Here is a 17,344-nt window from a genome sequence, read left to right as displayed (position 1 = left end):
ATATTCATAATTTTAAAAAACCATACAAAAGTGAGTGGTTAAAAACTCTACTAAAATAAATGTACGTAGGTACAAATGTACACATTCATCCATTTGTTTTAAAAGTACTTACCTGTGGGAATTTTCAAAATTTGTATTTTGTCCTTTTATTTAGATCAGAAGAACCAGAGGAAAAGAAAGTTCACACAGAAGATACAACTTCATCATCTACACAGATGATTGATGGTGATTTACAGGCAAATCAAGCTGCGTATAATTATAGTGCCTGGTATCAAGTGAGTTCACATAATTTATTCTTTTGTTCGTGGATGTTAGTTAGAAAAGCTTAGTTAGGATAGGTTTTTCTTTTTTTTAAACAACTTATACTCCAGACTGTATAATAAATTATTTTTGTGGTTAAGTCTTAGAATTGTTAGTAGTGAACACATGCCTTTTTTCTTAATTATATCTACTTTTATAAATGGAATCAGCCAGTTCTAGCATGCTAACATGTGTGCTTTTTCCTTTCAGTACAATTATCAGAATCCTTGGAATTATGGACAGTATTACCCTCCCCCTCCAACCTGATGAGAAAATATATCAGATGGAATGTGTGAAAAATACAAAAATTATTTTTTTTTAATGAGGGATGTAAACATAACATAAACTTGTTGTATTTGATAACTTGTCTTCCTGTTTCTGTGTAACATGATTTGTTTAGGAATAGGGGAAAATGTCACTTAGTAGTTTACCACAGATATTTCCTACCATTTATAAAATTTACTTTTTATTGGAGAACTATTTTTTTGATTTTTGCATTAAGTGGTCTAGAATTCTTTTGCAATGCATTCGCAACAGTTTTGTAGCCTTAAGGGGTAGGAAAAAAAAAACTGACTGTAAATCATGTCAGTATAGTACAAGATTCTGGAAATATGTAAGGGCTGGTTATTAAGGATTTACCTCTATAAAAAAAAAATGGATTTTTAACCTTTGATGACAAGGTTTTGTCTGTTTCAGTTATCCTTGTGAATTTGGATTTAACTGCCAGAAAAGATACACTATTAAATACTATGTCTTGGGATAGAGATTATAAATGAAAAATGGAATGTTTGCATCCCTTTTAAAAAATGAAAATCATATCAAAAGTATGTTGTTTCAGGAGACTTTGTATTTAGAATATTCATGTAAAACTTGTGAGCAAGCTTTCATTTTGATCAAACTGATCATCTTCATTTTTGTAATAAAACTGAAGACTTCTCAACAAATTGTTATGAATTTATTGGGGGGGGGCTGGATCACCTAACAATATTTTTATTTTCATTATTAGTGATTTATTTTTTTTGAAGTATACTTTTCTTGAATTTAGTTGTTCTCTTCTTGCCAGAATTAGACCATTTAGCTGTTTTTGCTTCCTCAATTTCTTTGCTTGTCTTCTCACTATACAGGACTACTACTTTTAAAATTTTAAGAGGAGGGGCATCTGGGTGGCTCAGTTGGGCATCCGACTCTTGGTTTCCACTTAAGTTGTGATCTCAGCGTTGGAAAATTGAACCCGGTGTCAGGCGGCTCCAAGCTCAGTGGGGAGTTAACTCCAGATTCTCTTCCTCTTCTCTGCTCCTTGCTCCCCCCTCACCCCCAGCTCATGCACATGCACTCTTTCTAAAATAAATAAATAAAATCTTTAAAAAGTCATAAAAGCTCTTTAGAAAAGATTTTAAGAGGAGTGTCCCTGGCAAAGCTGTCTAGATAATTTTACTATAACTCCTTGTTCTGATTAAGCCTTAGCTGTCGTTAAGCACATCAGAACATTTATATATTAACACCAAACACATGCAAGACACTGAATATGTTTTTATTGAGCCTTTTAGTTTACAACAGGTAAAGGAAAGTCATTTCTCCTTAACCAGTATTTTACATAGCTGTAGTAAAATATTTCAAACTTTAGGGAATTATAATGGATTACGTATATTAAAAGTTGGGGATTGGATAAACAATATCTGAGCTCTTGAATTTTCCAGTCGACTCTTCCCTTACAATAGTAACCAGCTCTAAATAGTTACATAAAAGTTTCTTCAAGGCAATGTTTTATTGTTGCTGATGTCATTATATCTGAAGCATTGCTGCTATTTCAGTCAATATCCACTAATTCTACTTCAAAAATGAGTTTTGCATTTGGTGGAATTCTGTTGAAGAAGTCAAGGTAAATTTGATAAAAATTACTTCTTCCTTCATTCCCAATAACCTCAGTCTAAAATTAGAATTATATGTAATGGATATTGGATATTAATCCCAAAGAGAAGAGCTTTATGACTGATTGAGGTGCTAGTACATACTAGCTTAGTGGTTGCTAAAAATATCTTTGTGAATGGTGATTATAACCCATCAGTATAGACCAACTAGATAGGTTAAGCTTGGACTTGGATATTCCTTTCCTGGATGCTTCATCAGTACTCCCAATTTAGCCACCACCTAATGAAGACTGCTACTCTGCTTACCAAAAAAAAAAAAAAAAAAAAAAATCTAGTTGGGTGTGTAAGTTATATTAAATCGAAGTTCATATAGCTAATGCATGATATTTGCTATGAATTTTAAGATGCTGAATTCAGAGAAGTGTGATTTTTATTTGATTGGTTTTGAGATGCTTCACATGAGATGGGAAGCTGTAGTTGGGCCATCTAGTTTTGATAGGTTTAGAAGAGGATTATTATATTCCCAAATAATCTTAACTGATAAAATTGGGAGAGGCCTTCCAAATTTTTCAAAAGTTACTTTAACTGATCCAACTAGTCCAATGGGAATGGAACAAACAACATAAACTACCTTCTCAGTTATTGGATTGTTCTGGTTGGTCAGGAGGCATGGCTTTTGAATTTTCACAAACCAGGCCTATCAGAAATTATCATTAGTAGTAATCACAGAGGCTTACACATTGTTGGACCCATGGTCTCAACTTCACAACTGGTAATCCTCAATATGTGTTCCATTTCTAAGCTCTGAATACCCATTAATTGCCTGAAATTATACTGTAGCATAAAATTACCATGAGCCATACTTGTATCCTATAACTTGCTTCATTTGTTTGTACTGGACATCTTAACTCCTTGAAGTAAATCCTTCATACAGTAACAACTGCCTTTCAAAGATGAAAGTTTACCTCTAAAAATAGAAAACTTGAGTTCAAGAGGAAAAAAAGGTAAGAATCTATTCTAGCTCAAGTTTGCACACTTTTTCTCAATGGAAAATATTAACTCCCGTCCATATTGAAGGTGCTGATACAGAAGCATCTAGATATCAGGAATACTAGTCTGGACATGATTCCTATTCTCCAAGTTAACCTACACAATATCTTTTATTCATTCAGGTGGTCTTTCTTCGTGTTTTTTTCTTTATTCACAAAGGAAAAAAGGATACTTGGCATCAGGCTGTCCTTTCTTTCCATAAGCCCATTCTGGTTCAATCTCTAGTCGAGCCTTTTCTCCTTTACTCATAGTTAAGAGTGCTTCATCCCACTAAAGGCAAGAACATGAAATAAAAACTAATGACAATTGAAAAAAAAATTCATGAAAAACTAGAAGGCTGAATATACCAAAAAGCATTGTTACTGGATTTTACTATATTGTAAGGCAACACCCTTGGGTGAATCTTTGTCTTTTATTTCCTCAATGGAAAAAAAAAAAAGAATGTTAAACAATTTTTTAGTGCAATATATGCTTCAAATGTTACAGGGTGAACTTTTTAAAATGTTAACTATCTTAAGTTATGGAAACCAGTTTATCAATAATATAAAAAACTTGATACACTTGATATATCCCAGGGCAAACTTCTGACTTTATATTAGAGGGATAAGCTAAAAACAGAATCATCTTAAGATCACTAGATTATGGGGGCGCCTGGGTGGCTCAGTGGGTTAAGCCGCTGCCTTCAGCTCAGGTCATGATCTCAGGGTCCTGGGATTGAGCCCCGCATAGGGCTCTGGCTCTCTGCTCAGCAGGGAGCCTGCTTCCCTCTCTCTCTCTCTGCCTGCCTCTCTGTCTACTTGTGATCTCTCTCTGTCAAATAAATAAATAAAATCTTAAAAAAAAAAAATCACTAGATTATGGAGTCCGGATGGCACATACAAGATAAACTACATGTTACAGCACTGACCTTCCATAGAAGGTAAAACTATTCAAAGAAATGATACAGGTTTCTGTGTTGCCACTCCCATCTGTCCAAATTTGGAAAATAAATACATATATACATAAGTTTTAAGTAAACTGTACTCCTAACATGGGGCTTGAACTCACAAGCCCCAGATAATTCACATACTTTACCGACTGAGACAACCATATGCCCTGGATCTTAAAGGAAGTTACGAAAAACAGTTAAATCTACAAAATGCAAAGGTAGATATGACAGATACTCTGATAAAACTCAAGGGATAGAGATCTGTTATATGATGGAAATTAATACAGTTCACTAGAAATACACAAGCAAATTAGTCATGGAAGCAACTGATTAACTTGGTATACAGTTATTATCAATTTGGTATAATCAAGTAGCAGTTAGGATTATTTTCAACTAAACCTTTAGCTTTAAGATGTTTTATAATCTGGGGCTCTGAATGATTGAGCTGTTTTTACGGACTTACCCACAATAAAAAGAATAACATGGAGGGTTCTCAGTGCATTTAACAGGCATTTCAGTTACAATGTTTGATGATGTGAATAAAGACATTTTAATAATAAATGGGCCCTGGAATAACAACTTGATTCAGTGAAGCCAGTAATGAGCCCTGATCTATTACCTCCTTTCGTACACTGCATTGGTCAGTACAACTCAATCACACCTTCCCCTTTTCTCAAAGTTTCCTTCTATTATCTCTCCATGTAAGTAAGGGCAGCCAAAAAAAGAATGCTTATATTTGAAAGATTTTCCTGTGTTTGAATTCCGGTTGTGAGAGGTGAAAAGGCCCAGAACAAACTTTTGCTTCTATATTAAGTACTTCATTGAAACAGGTATTTTACCTTTTACCTTTCTCTTTGATGTGAAAGTGGTGCAACAACCTATGTAACATTTTACAAGAGTCTTAAAGATAAATTTAGAAAGCCAAACTTTCTGATGAAGAATTTATGATGAAAAAGTAAAAAGGGCAGGCATGAAGAAAATAATACTTGAGTCTCATTATATTATGCATTGTAGTTATGCTCCTTTAATTGTTCAGCAATCTTGAGGAAGACTGTAGCGTCCATAACTGAGACCCAGAAAACTTGGGCCAGATCAGTTAGTAGTGACAGCACCTGATTTGTCAGACTCCAAAAAGACTGTTCATCATATCCCCAATCCTAATTATGGCACCATACCACATGCAGCATGTGCCAAAATATCTAATGATTCATTGCCATTTTTACTTACTCCTCTGATAACTTTGCCTATTCCAACCTTAAAACTCAAAGGCTTGGCATTTTTCTTCTTCTTTGAACCTGTAAAACAAAATTTTCTTATTTTGCACGATGAAATTAAGTTCCAATGGAAAAACATAATGATTTAAGTCTTTAATTTTAGAACTTAACATATTATGCATTTGAAAAAAAATAAAGATTCAGAAAGCTAATGCACCAAGAAAATTCTGTATGTAAAAATAGTTATGGTCTAAAAGGAGGGAGAGAGTAAGGACCTATATTTACACTACTAAAACAGCACACTGTTCTACCTTTTACATTAAATACGAAAGCCTCAACTTTGGGATATTAACCAAGTTTAGACTAAGCTTATTTTTTGCTTCCCAATGATCAAGAAGTATTTATCCACCCGGCCAATAAATAGTGAACTGAAGACCTCTGAGTCCAAGTAAATCACAGGTGCAAAAGACTTCTGGAAAAAAGTGACAGCCAAGAGAAAGGTACAGCCAACTGTTCGTGTACCACACACATATTTTGCAATGCCTTAAAGCTAAAAAGGTAAGATTACATTTAGACTTACTCGTTTGAATATTAGTATCAAAAACAGTCCCATCCTGTAGTGTTCCTGTATACCAGCAGTGAACAACATCACCCTTTTTGGGAAAGTTGGTTTTATCTCCTTTTTTAAGAACAGATTTTATATATTTTGGTGGACCCTAAAAACAAACAAAACAACACAAACAGTAACTCATATCCTTCTTTTAGAAGGATGACAAAGAGAATTCATTTTTTTTTTTTTTTTTGGACAAAGAGAATTCTTATATAGCCAATTATGACCCAAGTCTGGTCACAAAGTTTCACAGATGTGGTTAACAAACTATTTACCTCTGATTCACCTCTGAGTTAAAAAAAAAACAAAAACAAAAAAACGTCACTATCTAATTCCAAGTCTGTGGCAATATTAGTAAACAGCCTATCTATAATTTCAAGTAACTTCCAGCTACCTTGGAAACCAATGTTCTTTTGACAAAATTCTATTATTCAACAAACCATAAAATAAATCCCATTATTTTCCAAGGTTAGAAATACCATTACTATCTAATTCCTATAAAACTGTAAGACATTAAATAAAGCCCTGTGACTTACTTTCAAAAATCTGAGTTGTTTAGCACCAATAATTGACATTACTAAATATTTTTACTATATCCAATTAGAAGGAATACAGTAATATTCCATTTGTTTCTGAACTTTAAGTTCATACAATAAACAGAATCATCTATAGAAATTATCATAAGGGACATATTTCCTAGAACAAAACAGGATTATCAGAAGCTTTTAAAGAAAGCTAAAGGTGGGGCGCCTAGGTGGCTCATTCATTGAGCATCTGCCTTCAGCTCAGGTCATGATCCCAGGGTCCTGAGACAGGACTGGATCAGGCTCCTTGTTCAGCAGGGATTCTGCTTCTTCCTTTCCCTCTGGCTGTCATCCCCCTGGCTTGTGCTCTCTCTGATCAAATTAGTAACTAAAATCTTTAAAAGAATAAAAGATGCTCATCATCACTTTATCAGGGGAATGCAAATCAAAACTACAGAGATAATACCTCACACCTGTCAAAATGGTTAAAATCAGTAACACAATAAACAACAGGTGTTGGTGGGGCTGTGGAGAAAGGGGAACCCTCTCACACTGTTGGCAGGAATGTAAACTGGTATAGCCACTGTGGAAAACTGTATGGAGGTTCCTCAAAAAGTTAAAAATAGCAATTGCACTTCTGAGTACTAACCAAAAGAAGAACACTAATTCAAAGGGATATATGATCCCCTATGTTTATAGCAGCATTAGTTACAAAAACCAAGATAAGAAGCAGCCCAAGTGTCCACTGATTGATGAATGGATAATGAAAATGTAGTATATATACATACAATGGAGTATTATTCAGCCATAAAAAGAATGAAATCTTGTCTTTGCAATGGCAGGGATGGAGCCAGAGTATTATGCTAAGTGAAATAAGTCAGAGAAAGACAAATATCATATAATTTCACTTATGTGGAATTTAATAAAATAAGCAAAGGGAAAAAAAGTGAGAGAGAGAAACCAAGAAACAGACTTTTTTTTTTTTAAAGATTTTATTTATTTGACAGAGAGAGAGAGATCACAAGTAGGCAGAGAGGCAGGCAAAGAGGGAGAGAGGAGGAAGCAGGCTCCCTGCTGAGCAGAGAGCCCGATGCGGGGCTCGATCCCAGAACCCTGAGATCATGACCTGAGCTGAAGGCAGATGCTTAACCCACTGAGCCACCCAGGCGCCCCCCAAGAAACAGACTCTTAACTACAGAGACCAAACTGATGTTCCCAGAGGGGAGGTCAGTGGTGGTGGGGGTATGGGTTAAACAGGTGATGGGGATTAAGAAGTCCACTTGTGATGAGCACCAGGTGATGTGTGGAAGTGCGGAATTATTATAGATGAATGTAACACTGTATGTTAACTAACGAATTAAAATAAAACCTTTTAAAAAAATTAAAGTATGTATTTAGAATTTTACACTACAAAACATTTAATAATGGGAAAAGAAAATAAAAGACATTAAACATCTAGTATTTGCCAGCTACATAACACATACCATCCCACTTACTCTTAATCCTCTGAAGGTGTCACCTACTTGCATTTTTGCAGATGAAAGAACTGAGGTTCAGGAAATTTGCAACAAAGCTGATGAGTAGTAGAGAATGAATATGGATGTGGGTTTGTCTGAATCCAAAGCCCCTGTTCTTCCACTATGCCTGAATACCTCAAATAATAGTACTGATGATAGAGGCACCTGGATGGCTCAGTGGGTTAAGGCTCTGCCTTCGGCTCAGGTCATGATCTCAGGGTCCTAGGATTGAGCACCGCATGGGGCTCTCTGCTCAGCGGGGAGCCTGCTTCCCCCTCTCTCTCTGCCTGCCTCTCTGCCTACCTATGATCTCTGTCAAATAAATAAATAAAATCTTAAAAAAAAAAAAGTAGTACTGATGATAGTTAACTTCTAGTGATATCAGTTAAAATAGCAACTACCGAGTACCCTCTATGTGCTGGGCACTATCCAAATGCTTTACACAAATTAACTCTTAATTGTTACTACCTTATGCCTTAGGTACATTATTCCTATTTTACAAAAAAGGAAATATAGAAATAGAGTGGTTAAGCAACTTGCTTACGCACCTACAGCTCCTAAGTGGCTGAGTAGGACTGGAAACCAGGCAGCTAGCATGTAAAGTCCCATGCTCTTAACCACTTTACCCAAGCACATATGGAATGACAAGTATTACACAAATCATTTTGTTTTTCTTGCGTCAATACATTTAAACTCACAGCGACCTGACAGTCTTTTTTCCATCTTTTTTACCAGAAAGTAATGCCTGGATAGAGTATATAGTCCAATTTAATTTAGAGTCTAAGAATTAGCACTTTCAACTAAAGCTAGGCTGACTCCCTAAATCAAGTCACATCTACAGCACGAGTACATGTATTATTATAAAAGCAACCATTAACTTCCTTGCTGACACTCCCATTCCAAGGTTGTTTTAATGAAAAATGTTACTATAAATGGTGAGGTGTCTAGCAGTATAAACTGGTGCCATCTCTTTGGAATGCAATTTAAAAAGATCACAAGTGTAATCAATAATAATAATTCTATTTATACAAAAATATGCTCAAGAAGTAATCTGAAGCTTAGGAAAAAAAATCTTTGTGCACTTATTCAATGCACCATTATCCACAGTGGCAAAATAACCACATGTTTATGGTAATCTAATACTCAATTTTTTATAATGTGGAAAAATTCTTATAAAGTGAAAAATCAATAGTAGTATCTAACAATAGTAATATCTCAACTATTTAAATCAATATGCACTTAGAAAATATTCAAAGACAACATTCTGAAATGTTAAGCATGTTCATTTCTAGGTGTTGGAATACTTATTCTCTATACTTTTCTATTACTTTCTCTCTTTTTTTTTTTTTTTTAAAGATTTTATTTATTTATTTGACAGAGAAAGATCACAAGTAGGCAGAGAGGTAGGCAGAGAGATGCGGGGCTTGATCCCAGGGCCCTGAGATCATGACCTGAGCTGAAGGCCGAGGCTTAACCCACTGAGCCACCTAAGTGCCCCACTTTTCTATTTGAAAAACATCACGTTATTTTTATATCAGAAAAATATTTTAAAAATATAGCTGACTTACAAAATCTGGTAAAACAAAATGAGAATGACTACATAATTTTTTTATGAAAAAATACTAGACCTTCTTAAGACTTTTTTTTTAAGAAATCACACTTAACTATTTGAATGGATAAGGTACAATTACGGAACAATAACCATATTTTAAATCTTAATGTCATTTCATTGTTTTCCCATTTGTTGTCCCAAGATGCTTGGGCACGCACGTTGTGTTATCTACATTAAATCTAGGTCATAGAATACTTCAAAAAAAATTAAACTGGTGATTACTCAGTCTTGGTGAAGGTGCCAATCTGCCTAAGGATAGCCTCCATTTCAGTGTTTCACAAAGTATCTTTTAGAGATCACTTATTCCTTAGCATTGTTAACACTGTTAGAGAAGAAAAGAGGTTTACCATAATTAAGTTTGGAAATCACTACATTGAAGAAAGTTAAATATGCCTTTATTCTGCATGCCTTCTCAGAACTGTCACCAGCTAACATGCACTGTGAATCTTCAAGGAGACAGAAGGTACAGGTTTTGATGATGCCAGAAAACAAACTGGAATTTCTGGGACCTATATTACACACTTTCACAGTAGTAATTTGATCTGATTTTGGGTTTCACTGCAAGAACTTGCTTACTGCTTAGTTCATGGTGAGAAGTCAGATCACTCCCAAAGGTACACCTGAATTATGTGCTTGAATGGACCTGGCTTTTAGGTAATTTCCTGGTTTTACAACAATTTCTTACTTCAGAGTGATGAAAAGAACTGCATTCTTGAGACTGTATCTGAACTAGGTACTTGCAGACAGAGAAAAAGGAACTTTGAGAGTAATCATTACAATTTGAGTTAACTGGATCACATCATAGCCTCTAAAAATGAGAGTATGTTAACATAATTATCCCTATTATTATTCAATAAATATTTGAACATGTTCCATGTGTTAGAAACTGGAGATACATTTGGAGGGTGGTAGACTTGGTCCTGACCCTCATTTTAACAGAGAATATAGTCATGTGTGTAACTGCATGGGTTATGAGAACTAAAGAGGAAGCACAAGTCTAAGATGGGAATGACACAGTGACCTAACCCACTGTAGGTTTAAGCTGGGAGAGATTTCTTTGAGGTAGGTGATTAGGGAAAGGCTTATAAAGAGAAGGGCATTTTTATAGTAGGGTAGAGCATGAAAACAGTATAGTCTGCAGGGGAGAAGTGAAGGAGGCAATGTGGTGTAAGATGAGGCTGGAAATACACGTAGCATACATTATGAAACTTTTTTTTTAATCTTCAGGTCACTGAACAGCCAATTAAGAGATTTAAAGAGAAGTTAACAGAATCAGATTTGTATTTTATTTTATTTTTAAAAATATGTATTTATTTAGAGAACGAGAAAGCACGTGGGCGAAGTAGGGGAAGAGTGAGAGTCTTAAGTAAACTCTGCACTGAGCGTGGAGCCCAGTACGGGGCTCAATCTCACAATCCTGAGCGCATAACCTGAGCTGACACCAAGAGCTGGATGCTTAGCTGACTGTGCCACCCAGGTGCCCCTGAGAAAAGAGATCTTTAAAAAAAGGAATGTAGGGCGCCTGGGTGGCTCAGTGGATTAAGCCGCTGCCTTCGGCTCGGGTCGTGATCTCAGGATCCTGGGATCGGGTCCCGCATCGAGCTCTCTGCTCAGCAGGGAGCTTGCTTCCCTCTCTCTCTCTCTCTGGCTGCCTCTCTGTCTACTTGTGATTTCTCTCTGTCAAATAAATAAATCTTAAAAAAATAAAAAATAAAAAATAAAAAAAGGAATGTAATTTAGGATCCTCTTAAGATCTCTCTAGATTGTCTCCAGCTCTTATACCCTACTTGTAGCTCTCTTTTTCTTAACCTCTTCATGATATACAATCTGTTGCCTAATTCCTCCTTTATTGTAATTTTCTGGAGGCTAAACTATTTTACCAACTGTTTTTGCAATCCTTTTCAGTAATTATTATACCTTTTTTTAACCTTAGTAGCTGCTCAATATTTGTCCAATACATATAACATTTATCAAATATTAGATGTGATAAACCTCAAAATTGCTTTTTTGTGTGTACATATCCACCAACATTAATTTGCGCTTTTCAACCAACAAGAAAATATCATGTGAATTAACTAGCTTCAGTCATATAAACTATAATTCTATACTTGAACTTGCACTCTTTCTACAAATATCCAAATGCCATACCTTCATCATTAGGTGGCATCTCTTTTTAAGACCTAAAAAACATTATTATTACTAGATTATTATCACTGATACTAAGACCGCTAGAATGAGTAAGCTTAGTTAGCAAGTATTATCAGAAGTGGCAAGATTATAGTCAATTCAGCTCTATTGCATCTGTTCTAACTTCTGTCCTTGGCTCTACTGGGGCTGTCCATCTGCAGAAATGGTTTCATCTAGTTCTTCAAACCCTTGTACCAAAATGTAAAACCTATGTTGCGAAAGATGAGGCAGATGACTCCACACCCTGTAGCCAAGCCTGGACTATTTCTATTGCCAAAGATACCATGTACATTAGAAAAAGCTAAAAATAATCACAGTGAAGTATCTTTTACTCAGTCCAACTTTAATAAATATGAACCAGAACCTTTAATGGCTTTGGAACTTCAGAAGTTCTGGTCAGACACAGAGGAACTATAAAATACAAAGCTAGAGGTATTTTACAGGAAAGGCTTAATAACTGTAAAGCTTTGGTTCTTACACATTTTATTCTGGTTCAGTATACCTATGAGAGATAACACACTCCAAATCAGTGTTTGGCTTACTGAAAGTAGCCATACTCCTTCACCCCTTATGAGAAAGCAGGGCAGTAAACAAATACTTTTCTCAAATTCACAAGAGAAATAAAATAATATTATATACAAACCTCATCCAGAGTCTCTTCAGACTTGGTTTCTTTGGGTTTATCTTCATTAAGCTTCACATTTTTCACCTGTTCAGACACTTTACTTATACTTTCCGTACCCTTGAAACGCTGTAAGGAAAATGTTCTACTGTTTACCATATTCAGAACAGGCTAAAAGCTAGAAGGGACATCTAGATTTTCAACTTTTCAATTTAATTAATATGTACATCATGAATATAGGCCATATAACTCAAATACAAATAAATGGAAACTACCTAAGAACAAAGGAAAAATCTTATGTTAAACATTTTAATCAACAAATTAGAAACCCCAAAGCATCTCATAACATAAATGCTGAAAAGGAGATTTTCAGATAGGACAATTCAGGGGTGACTGGGTGATTCAGTCAGTTGGGCCTCTGACTCTTGGTTTCAGCTTGGGTCATGATCTTGGGGTCATGGGATCAAGCCCCGTGTTGGACTCTGTGCTCATGGGGAGTCTGCTTGGGATTCTCTCCTTCTTCCTCTGCCCCACCTCTCCCCTGTCTTGCTCTTGTACTCTGTATTGCTTTAAAATGAATAAATAAATCTTTAAAAGGGGAAAAAAAAAGATGTAGAAAGGCCAACTCGGACTCAGATATGAATACAATTCACACAGTTCCTGGGTTTTCTGGGTGGCTCAGTTGGTTGGGCCCCATGGTGGGGTCCATACTCAGCAGGGAGACAGGTTCTCCCTTTCCCTCTACCCCTCTCCTCCCTGCTTGTGTTCTCTCTAATAAATACATCAATCTTAAAAAAATTCACACAATTCCTTAATAAAGACCCCTTGCAGGGTGCCTGGGTGGCTCAGTGGGTTAAGCCTCTCCCTTTGGTTCAGGTCAGGGTCCTGGGATCAAACCCTGCATTGGGTCTCTGCTCGGCAGGGCGCCTGCATCCCCGCCCCCCCCGCCCCACTGCCTGCCTCTCTGCCTACTTGTGATCTCTGTCAAATAAATAATAAAATCTTAAAAAAAAAAAAAAAGACTCCTTGCTGTGGAAGATGGTCATTTCATAGTGAAAAGGTATTAGAGAATTTCTTAAAATTTGTTTTTCTAGAGGGTTAGCCTAAATCTAACTAAGATTTTAAATTCATTAATGAAATGGAACTTTGGATTTTTGACTTTTCAGTACCCTTATTTGTTGTCTTAATTTAAGCTACAGGGAATTATTATTATTATTATTGAAAGATTTATTTATTTTGAGAGAGTACAAGCATGGGGATGTGCAAGCGTGGAAAAGGGCAGAGGAAAAGACTCTCAAGCAGACTATCCGATGAACAGGGAGCCTAGTGCAGGGCTTGATCTCAGGACCTTGAGACAGTGATCTGAGTCAAAATCGAGAGTCAGATGCTCAAATGACTGAGCCATCTAGGCATCCTGGGAATTATTTTTTAAAAATTTCGTTCCTTTCAAAATATCACAATATCCTGCCATCCTGCAGATTAACGTTGCTAGATTTGGCAGCTAGTCCATTTGTGATTACAGTTAGGAAAAATGCCAGGTGGAAAAACTTAAACATATTCTGCAAATAAATTTAAAACTTCTTTTTGCAGGGACGCCTGGGTGGCTCAGCTGGTTAAGCGGCTGCCTTCGGCTCAGGTCATGATCCCAGCGTCCTGGGATCGAGTCCCACATCGGGCTTCTTGCTCGGCAGGGAGCCTGCTTCTCCCTCTGCCTCTAGCCTGCCACTCTGTCTGCCTGTGCTTGCGCTCTGTATCTCTCTCTCTAACAAATAAATAAAAATCTTTAAAAAAAAAATAAATAAAACTTCTTTTTGCAAATAAAATATCTAAAATAATATTATGGTAATGAAATGAAACAATACTCACCTTACTTTCAAAAAGATGGTTGTAGGCTGTAACCAAATGGTCCTTGTTAGCTGTCTTGGCCACATTTTTAATGTTTCCTAATAACTTATGTTCTGCAAGAAACTATAAAGAAAAAAAGCTGGTTAGTCAAAATAATCTCCCTCATGTAATAAGGGTCTAAAATTCAGAAAAATGACCTTTTATGTTAGTAATTATATCTTTAATAAAACTACTTATGATGGAAAAAATGAAATAAATATATTTTATACCCTAACAAAAAAGATTTAAGGAAGATTAAAAAATACAGTGTATTAATAAAAATTATTGACAAGACTGTAACTGTAATACTATGTAGTGGTCACACTGTTGCATACTAACGCTTTTCTCATTATAAAACTTGCAGAACATTTACACAGCAAACACATTTTGGTAACTGGATGATGCTGCTACTGGCAGGATGTTACTTGGCTATGGTCCTAGGAATCTCCAACCATCTTGGGCATACCTATCTTGACAAAGCTGTAACTCATTCTTGACTGGGAAGCACTGTTACACAATGCTGGATATATGGTAGTTAAGTGTGTAGGCTGAGGAGTCAGACCACCTGTATTAAAATCCTAGCTATCTGATCTTAAGACAAAGGACTAAGCTTTCCTAAAGACTCCGTTTCGGTATCATAATGGAAGATTAATAACAACATCTATGTCAGAGGGTTGTTCTAAGGATAAATGCAATAGTCCATTTAATACATTTAAACATACAGTTTGTTGCCTGGTGAGAACTCAAAAAATATTAGCTATCAGGACTAATAACAATGTACTTAATAAACCAAAGTAACAGAATTCTACTTCTCTAAAGTTGGCAAACTTAAACTACGTTGATAAATGGACATGAAAATACTAACTTCATCTCAAAATCAAGCAATGTGGGGATTTTAATAATGTCTTTGTTTTCCTTATTTTATTCCGCTTCCTTTTCTGCCTTTTGGTCCTTGATTCCTCATTTTTGTTATTTTCTCAACGTTGTCCTCTGGCATATTCTGTCCTTTGATAAAAAGAACTTTTCTAACACTATCAGTGCTGTATTCTTTTCTCCTCTGCTTTTCCTCTCCCCCAATTAGAGAAATATTCTAAATGATAAAGACTGATGGGGAAAGGTTATTTTGATTAAATGGAAGTATCAGTTGCTTTTAGCACTCAAGTCATTTCTTTTGCAAGATCCCAAAATTATCCAAAATGCAAACATCTCCTTAATATCTTATGATCAATAAAATAGTGACTGTCAAATATAGGCTTAAGTATGTGAATGAATACTGGAGAATATGCACTTAAGATATGCACTTAATCTATCAAAAAATATTTTGATAACTCAAGTCTCTTGAAATTGTCCCGACAGGCCTGTCTTACATTTGATTGTACAGTGATCTCGAAAAATCTGATGACTATAGGACTGAGGCATTAAATGTTAACAAATGATAATGCCTAGTTTATTCTATTGTTCCCGTTGAAAATAGGAATTGACTTAAGAGAAAATAACTCCATTAAAATGGTATAAAATGGAATACCTGAGGCATGGTCTTTCTTTTACCCTGTATCACCAAACACTGAGCATAGCTCTTGCTATAGATGTTAAGTATTTGCTGATGTCAGGATACTTATTCTAGATGTATGGAACTGGTTGCTAGATAATAACTTTATTTCCTTTTCAAGACACCTCAAAATCGGTGACCTTGATGGCTCAGTTGGTTAAGGGACTGCCTTCAGCTGGGGTCATGATCCCAGGATCCTAGGATGAGACCCCCACATCCCACTCCCTGCTCTGCAGGGGAGCCTCCTTCTCCCTCTCCGTCTGCTGCTTACTCTGCTTGTGCTCTCTCTCAAATAAACACAATCTTAAAAAAAAAAAAAACCCTCAAAATGAAAATAAACATCATTACAGAAGAACCCAGAAAGAAATTTTCTAATGCAAGTTTAGAACTTAAATGAAAAACTGTAGAGAAACCATACAGACTGCTGTTTCTATTTCCCATAAACGGGGAATGCAGAGTGCACGAACTGTGGAGTGGTTCGGCAATTTAAGAGAGGTATGAATGATCTTAATTTCCGAAGGGAAAAAAGTCTGACCAAAAAAACCCAAAAACCACCAAACCAAAGAAACCCCCCGAAACACTTGTGACCAGAGTTGGGTGGTTAAGATGGAGACTAGACTGAAAAATGCAGGGCGTACAAGGATAAAGAATGCCAAATACATCTTAGTTTCTAACAATGGGAGATACTGCACACTAAATGCGCATCTAACTACCCTCAGTATAAAGGCGAAAAGGTCATGTAAAGAGTCGATATTTTAAAAAAGTTAAACCGCAATCTAAGGATTTTTTAAAAATTAAACGCAGTAGTGTTCAGTATTTAGTAACTGATGAGAAAAACCAAAACGCACATACCGTTCTCAAAAGTCTTCACAATCCTTACCATTTCTCTAATGGCCTACTCTCCACCGCAGGGGTCTCACCCAGGTCCCTAGAGCTTGGGCACCCGTCCCCACCCCCATTATCTCCTGAGCTCTTTTTCATGGCTTCCACCCTCACTCAAGGACCCCAATGAGGTTTTAATTATGCGATTTCTTCCTGCCTGCCCCAAGAAATAAAACCGATATCCCCTCCCAAATGGGGCAGCCCGGAAGGGCGGGAGCTTGGCTACCCCGCGCACGCGAGGCCTCTCCGGCCTTCCAGGCCACCGGCCGCGGGAGGACGAGGGCGGGGGCACGGAGGAATACGGAATGTACGGGCATCTCCGGGGGGGTGAGGCGTCCCTCAGCCGCACCAGCCCGGCCGCCCCGCCGCCTCTGGTACCGAATCTGAACCGTGGTCCTGTAGAAACTTGATAATGTCCTTCTTGGGTAGCTGCTCGCTGCGCAGCTGCTCCACGGTCCAGGCCCGCTGTGGCACGGCCGCCGCCATCTTCCCCCGCTGCCTCTGCTTTACTGAGCCAGCCCGCCTAGGTTCAGTATCGCCCCGCCCCCGGGGCGTGGCGTGACCCTCGCGTGGAGCTCGAGGGGGCGGGGTCAGGGT

The 17,344-nt window shown here is 36.9% G+C and overlaps 2 protein-coding genes across 10 annotated transcripts in view; one reads left to right on the top strand and one right to left on the bottom strand.

The window, feature by feature from the left end:
• The window catches only part of PRPF39 (pre-mRNA processing factor 39), a 38,765-nt gene extending 37,521 nt beyond the window's left edge, over positions 1–1,244 (top strand). For all 8 annotated transcript variants that reach the window (XR_014312930.1, XM_082735239.1, XM_082735240.1 and 5 more), the window contains 2 exons: positions 155–275; positions 511–1,244. Coding sequence is in view for 7 of the 8 variants with exons in the window: in XM_082735239.1 (XP_082591365.1) it covers positions 155–275; positions 511–567 (178 nt within the window). In the remaining variant the exon portion in view is untranslated. The remainder of the gene's footprint in view (positions 1–154; positions 276–510) is intronic.
• A 566-nt stretch (positions 1,245–1,810) lies between these two features.
• On the bottom strand, positions 1,811–17,297 carry FKBP3 (FKBP prolyl isomerase 3). Of its 2 annotated transcripts, none has more exons than XM_082735258.1 (7): positions 17,126–17,297; positions 14,299–14,400; positions 12,454–12,561; positions 5,941–6,076; positions 5,374–5,441; positions 3,391–3,488; positions 1,811–2,162 (listed from the first exon to the last, which is right to left on the bottom strand). In XM_082735258.1, exons 1-7 carry the CDS (start codon positions 17,231–17,233, stop codon positions 2,108–2,110), a joined length of 675 nt encoding a protein of 224 aa, XP_082591384.1. In that variant the 5' UTR covers positions 17,234–17,297; the 3' UTR covers positions 1,811–2,107. The 2 variants fall into 2 exon arrangements, with proteins under 2 accessions (XP_082591384.1, XP_082591383.1); XM_082735257.1 differs by lacking the exon at positions 17,126–17,297 and adding an exon at positions 16,746–17,068.
• Between the last annotated feature and the right edge of the window lie 47 nt (positions 17,298–17,344).

This window comes from Mustela nivalis (genome assembly GCF_964662115.1).
Source record: "Mustela nivalis genome assembly, chromosome: 6".
Taxonomy (NCBI): Eukaryota; Metazoa; Chordata; class Mammalia; order Carnivora; family Mustelidae; genus Mustela; species Mustela nivalis.
Note: the sequence above shows the minus strand (reverse complement) of the source record. Positions and strands in the feature narration are given on the sequence as shown.

What these genes read in the sequence shown, in the direction of transcription:
- FKBP3 (XM_082735258.1), bottom strand. Translation starts at nt 17,233, where the DNA reads ATGGCGGCGGCCGTGCCACAGCGGGCCTGGACCGTGGAGCAGCTGCGC. An exon ending in AGGACCACGGTTCAGATTCG is followed by an intron (nt 14,401 to 17,125) that starts GTACCAGAGGCG and finishes TTTTCTTTATAG; the next exon opens with TTTCTTGCAGAACATAAGTT. An exon ending in ACCATCTTTTTGAAAGTAAG is followed by an intron (nt 12,562 to 14,298) that starts GTGAGTATTGTT and finishes TTTTCCTTACAG; the next exon opens with CGTTTCAAGGGTACGGAAAG.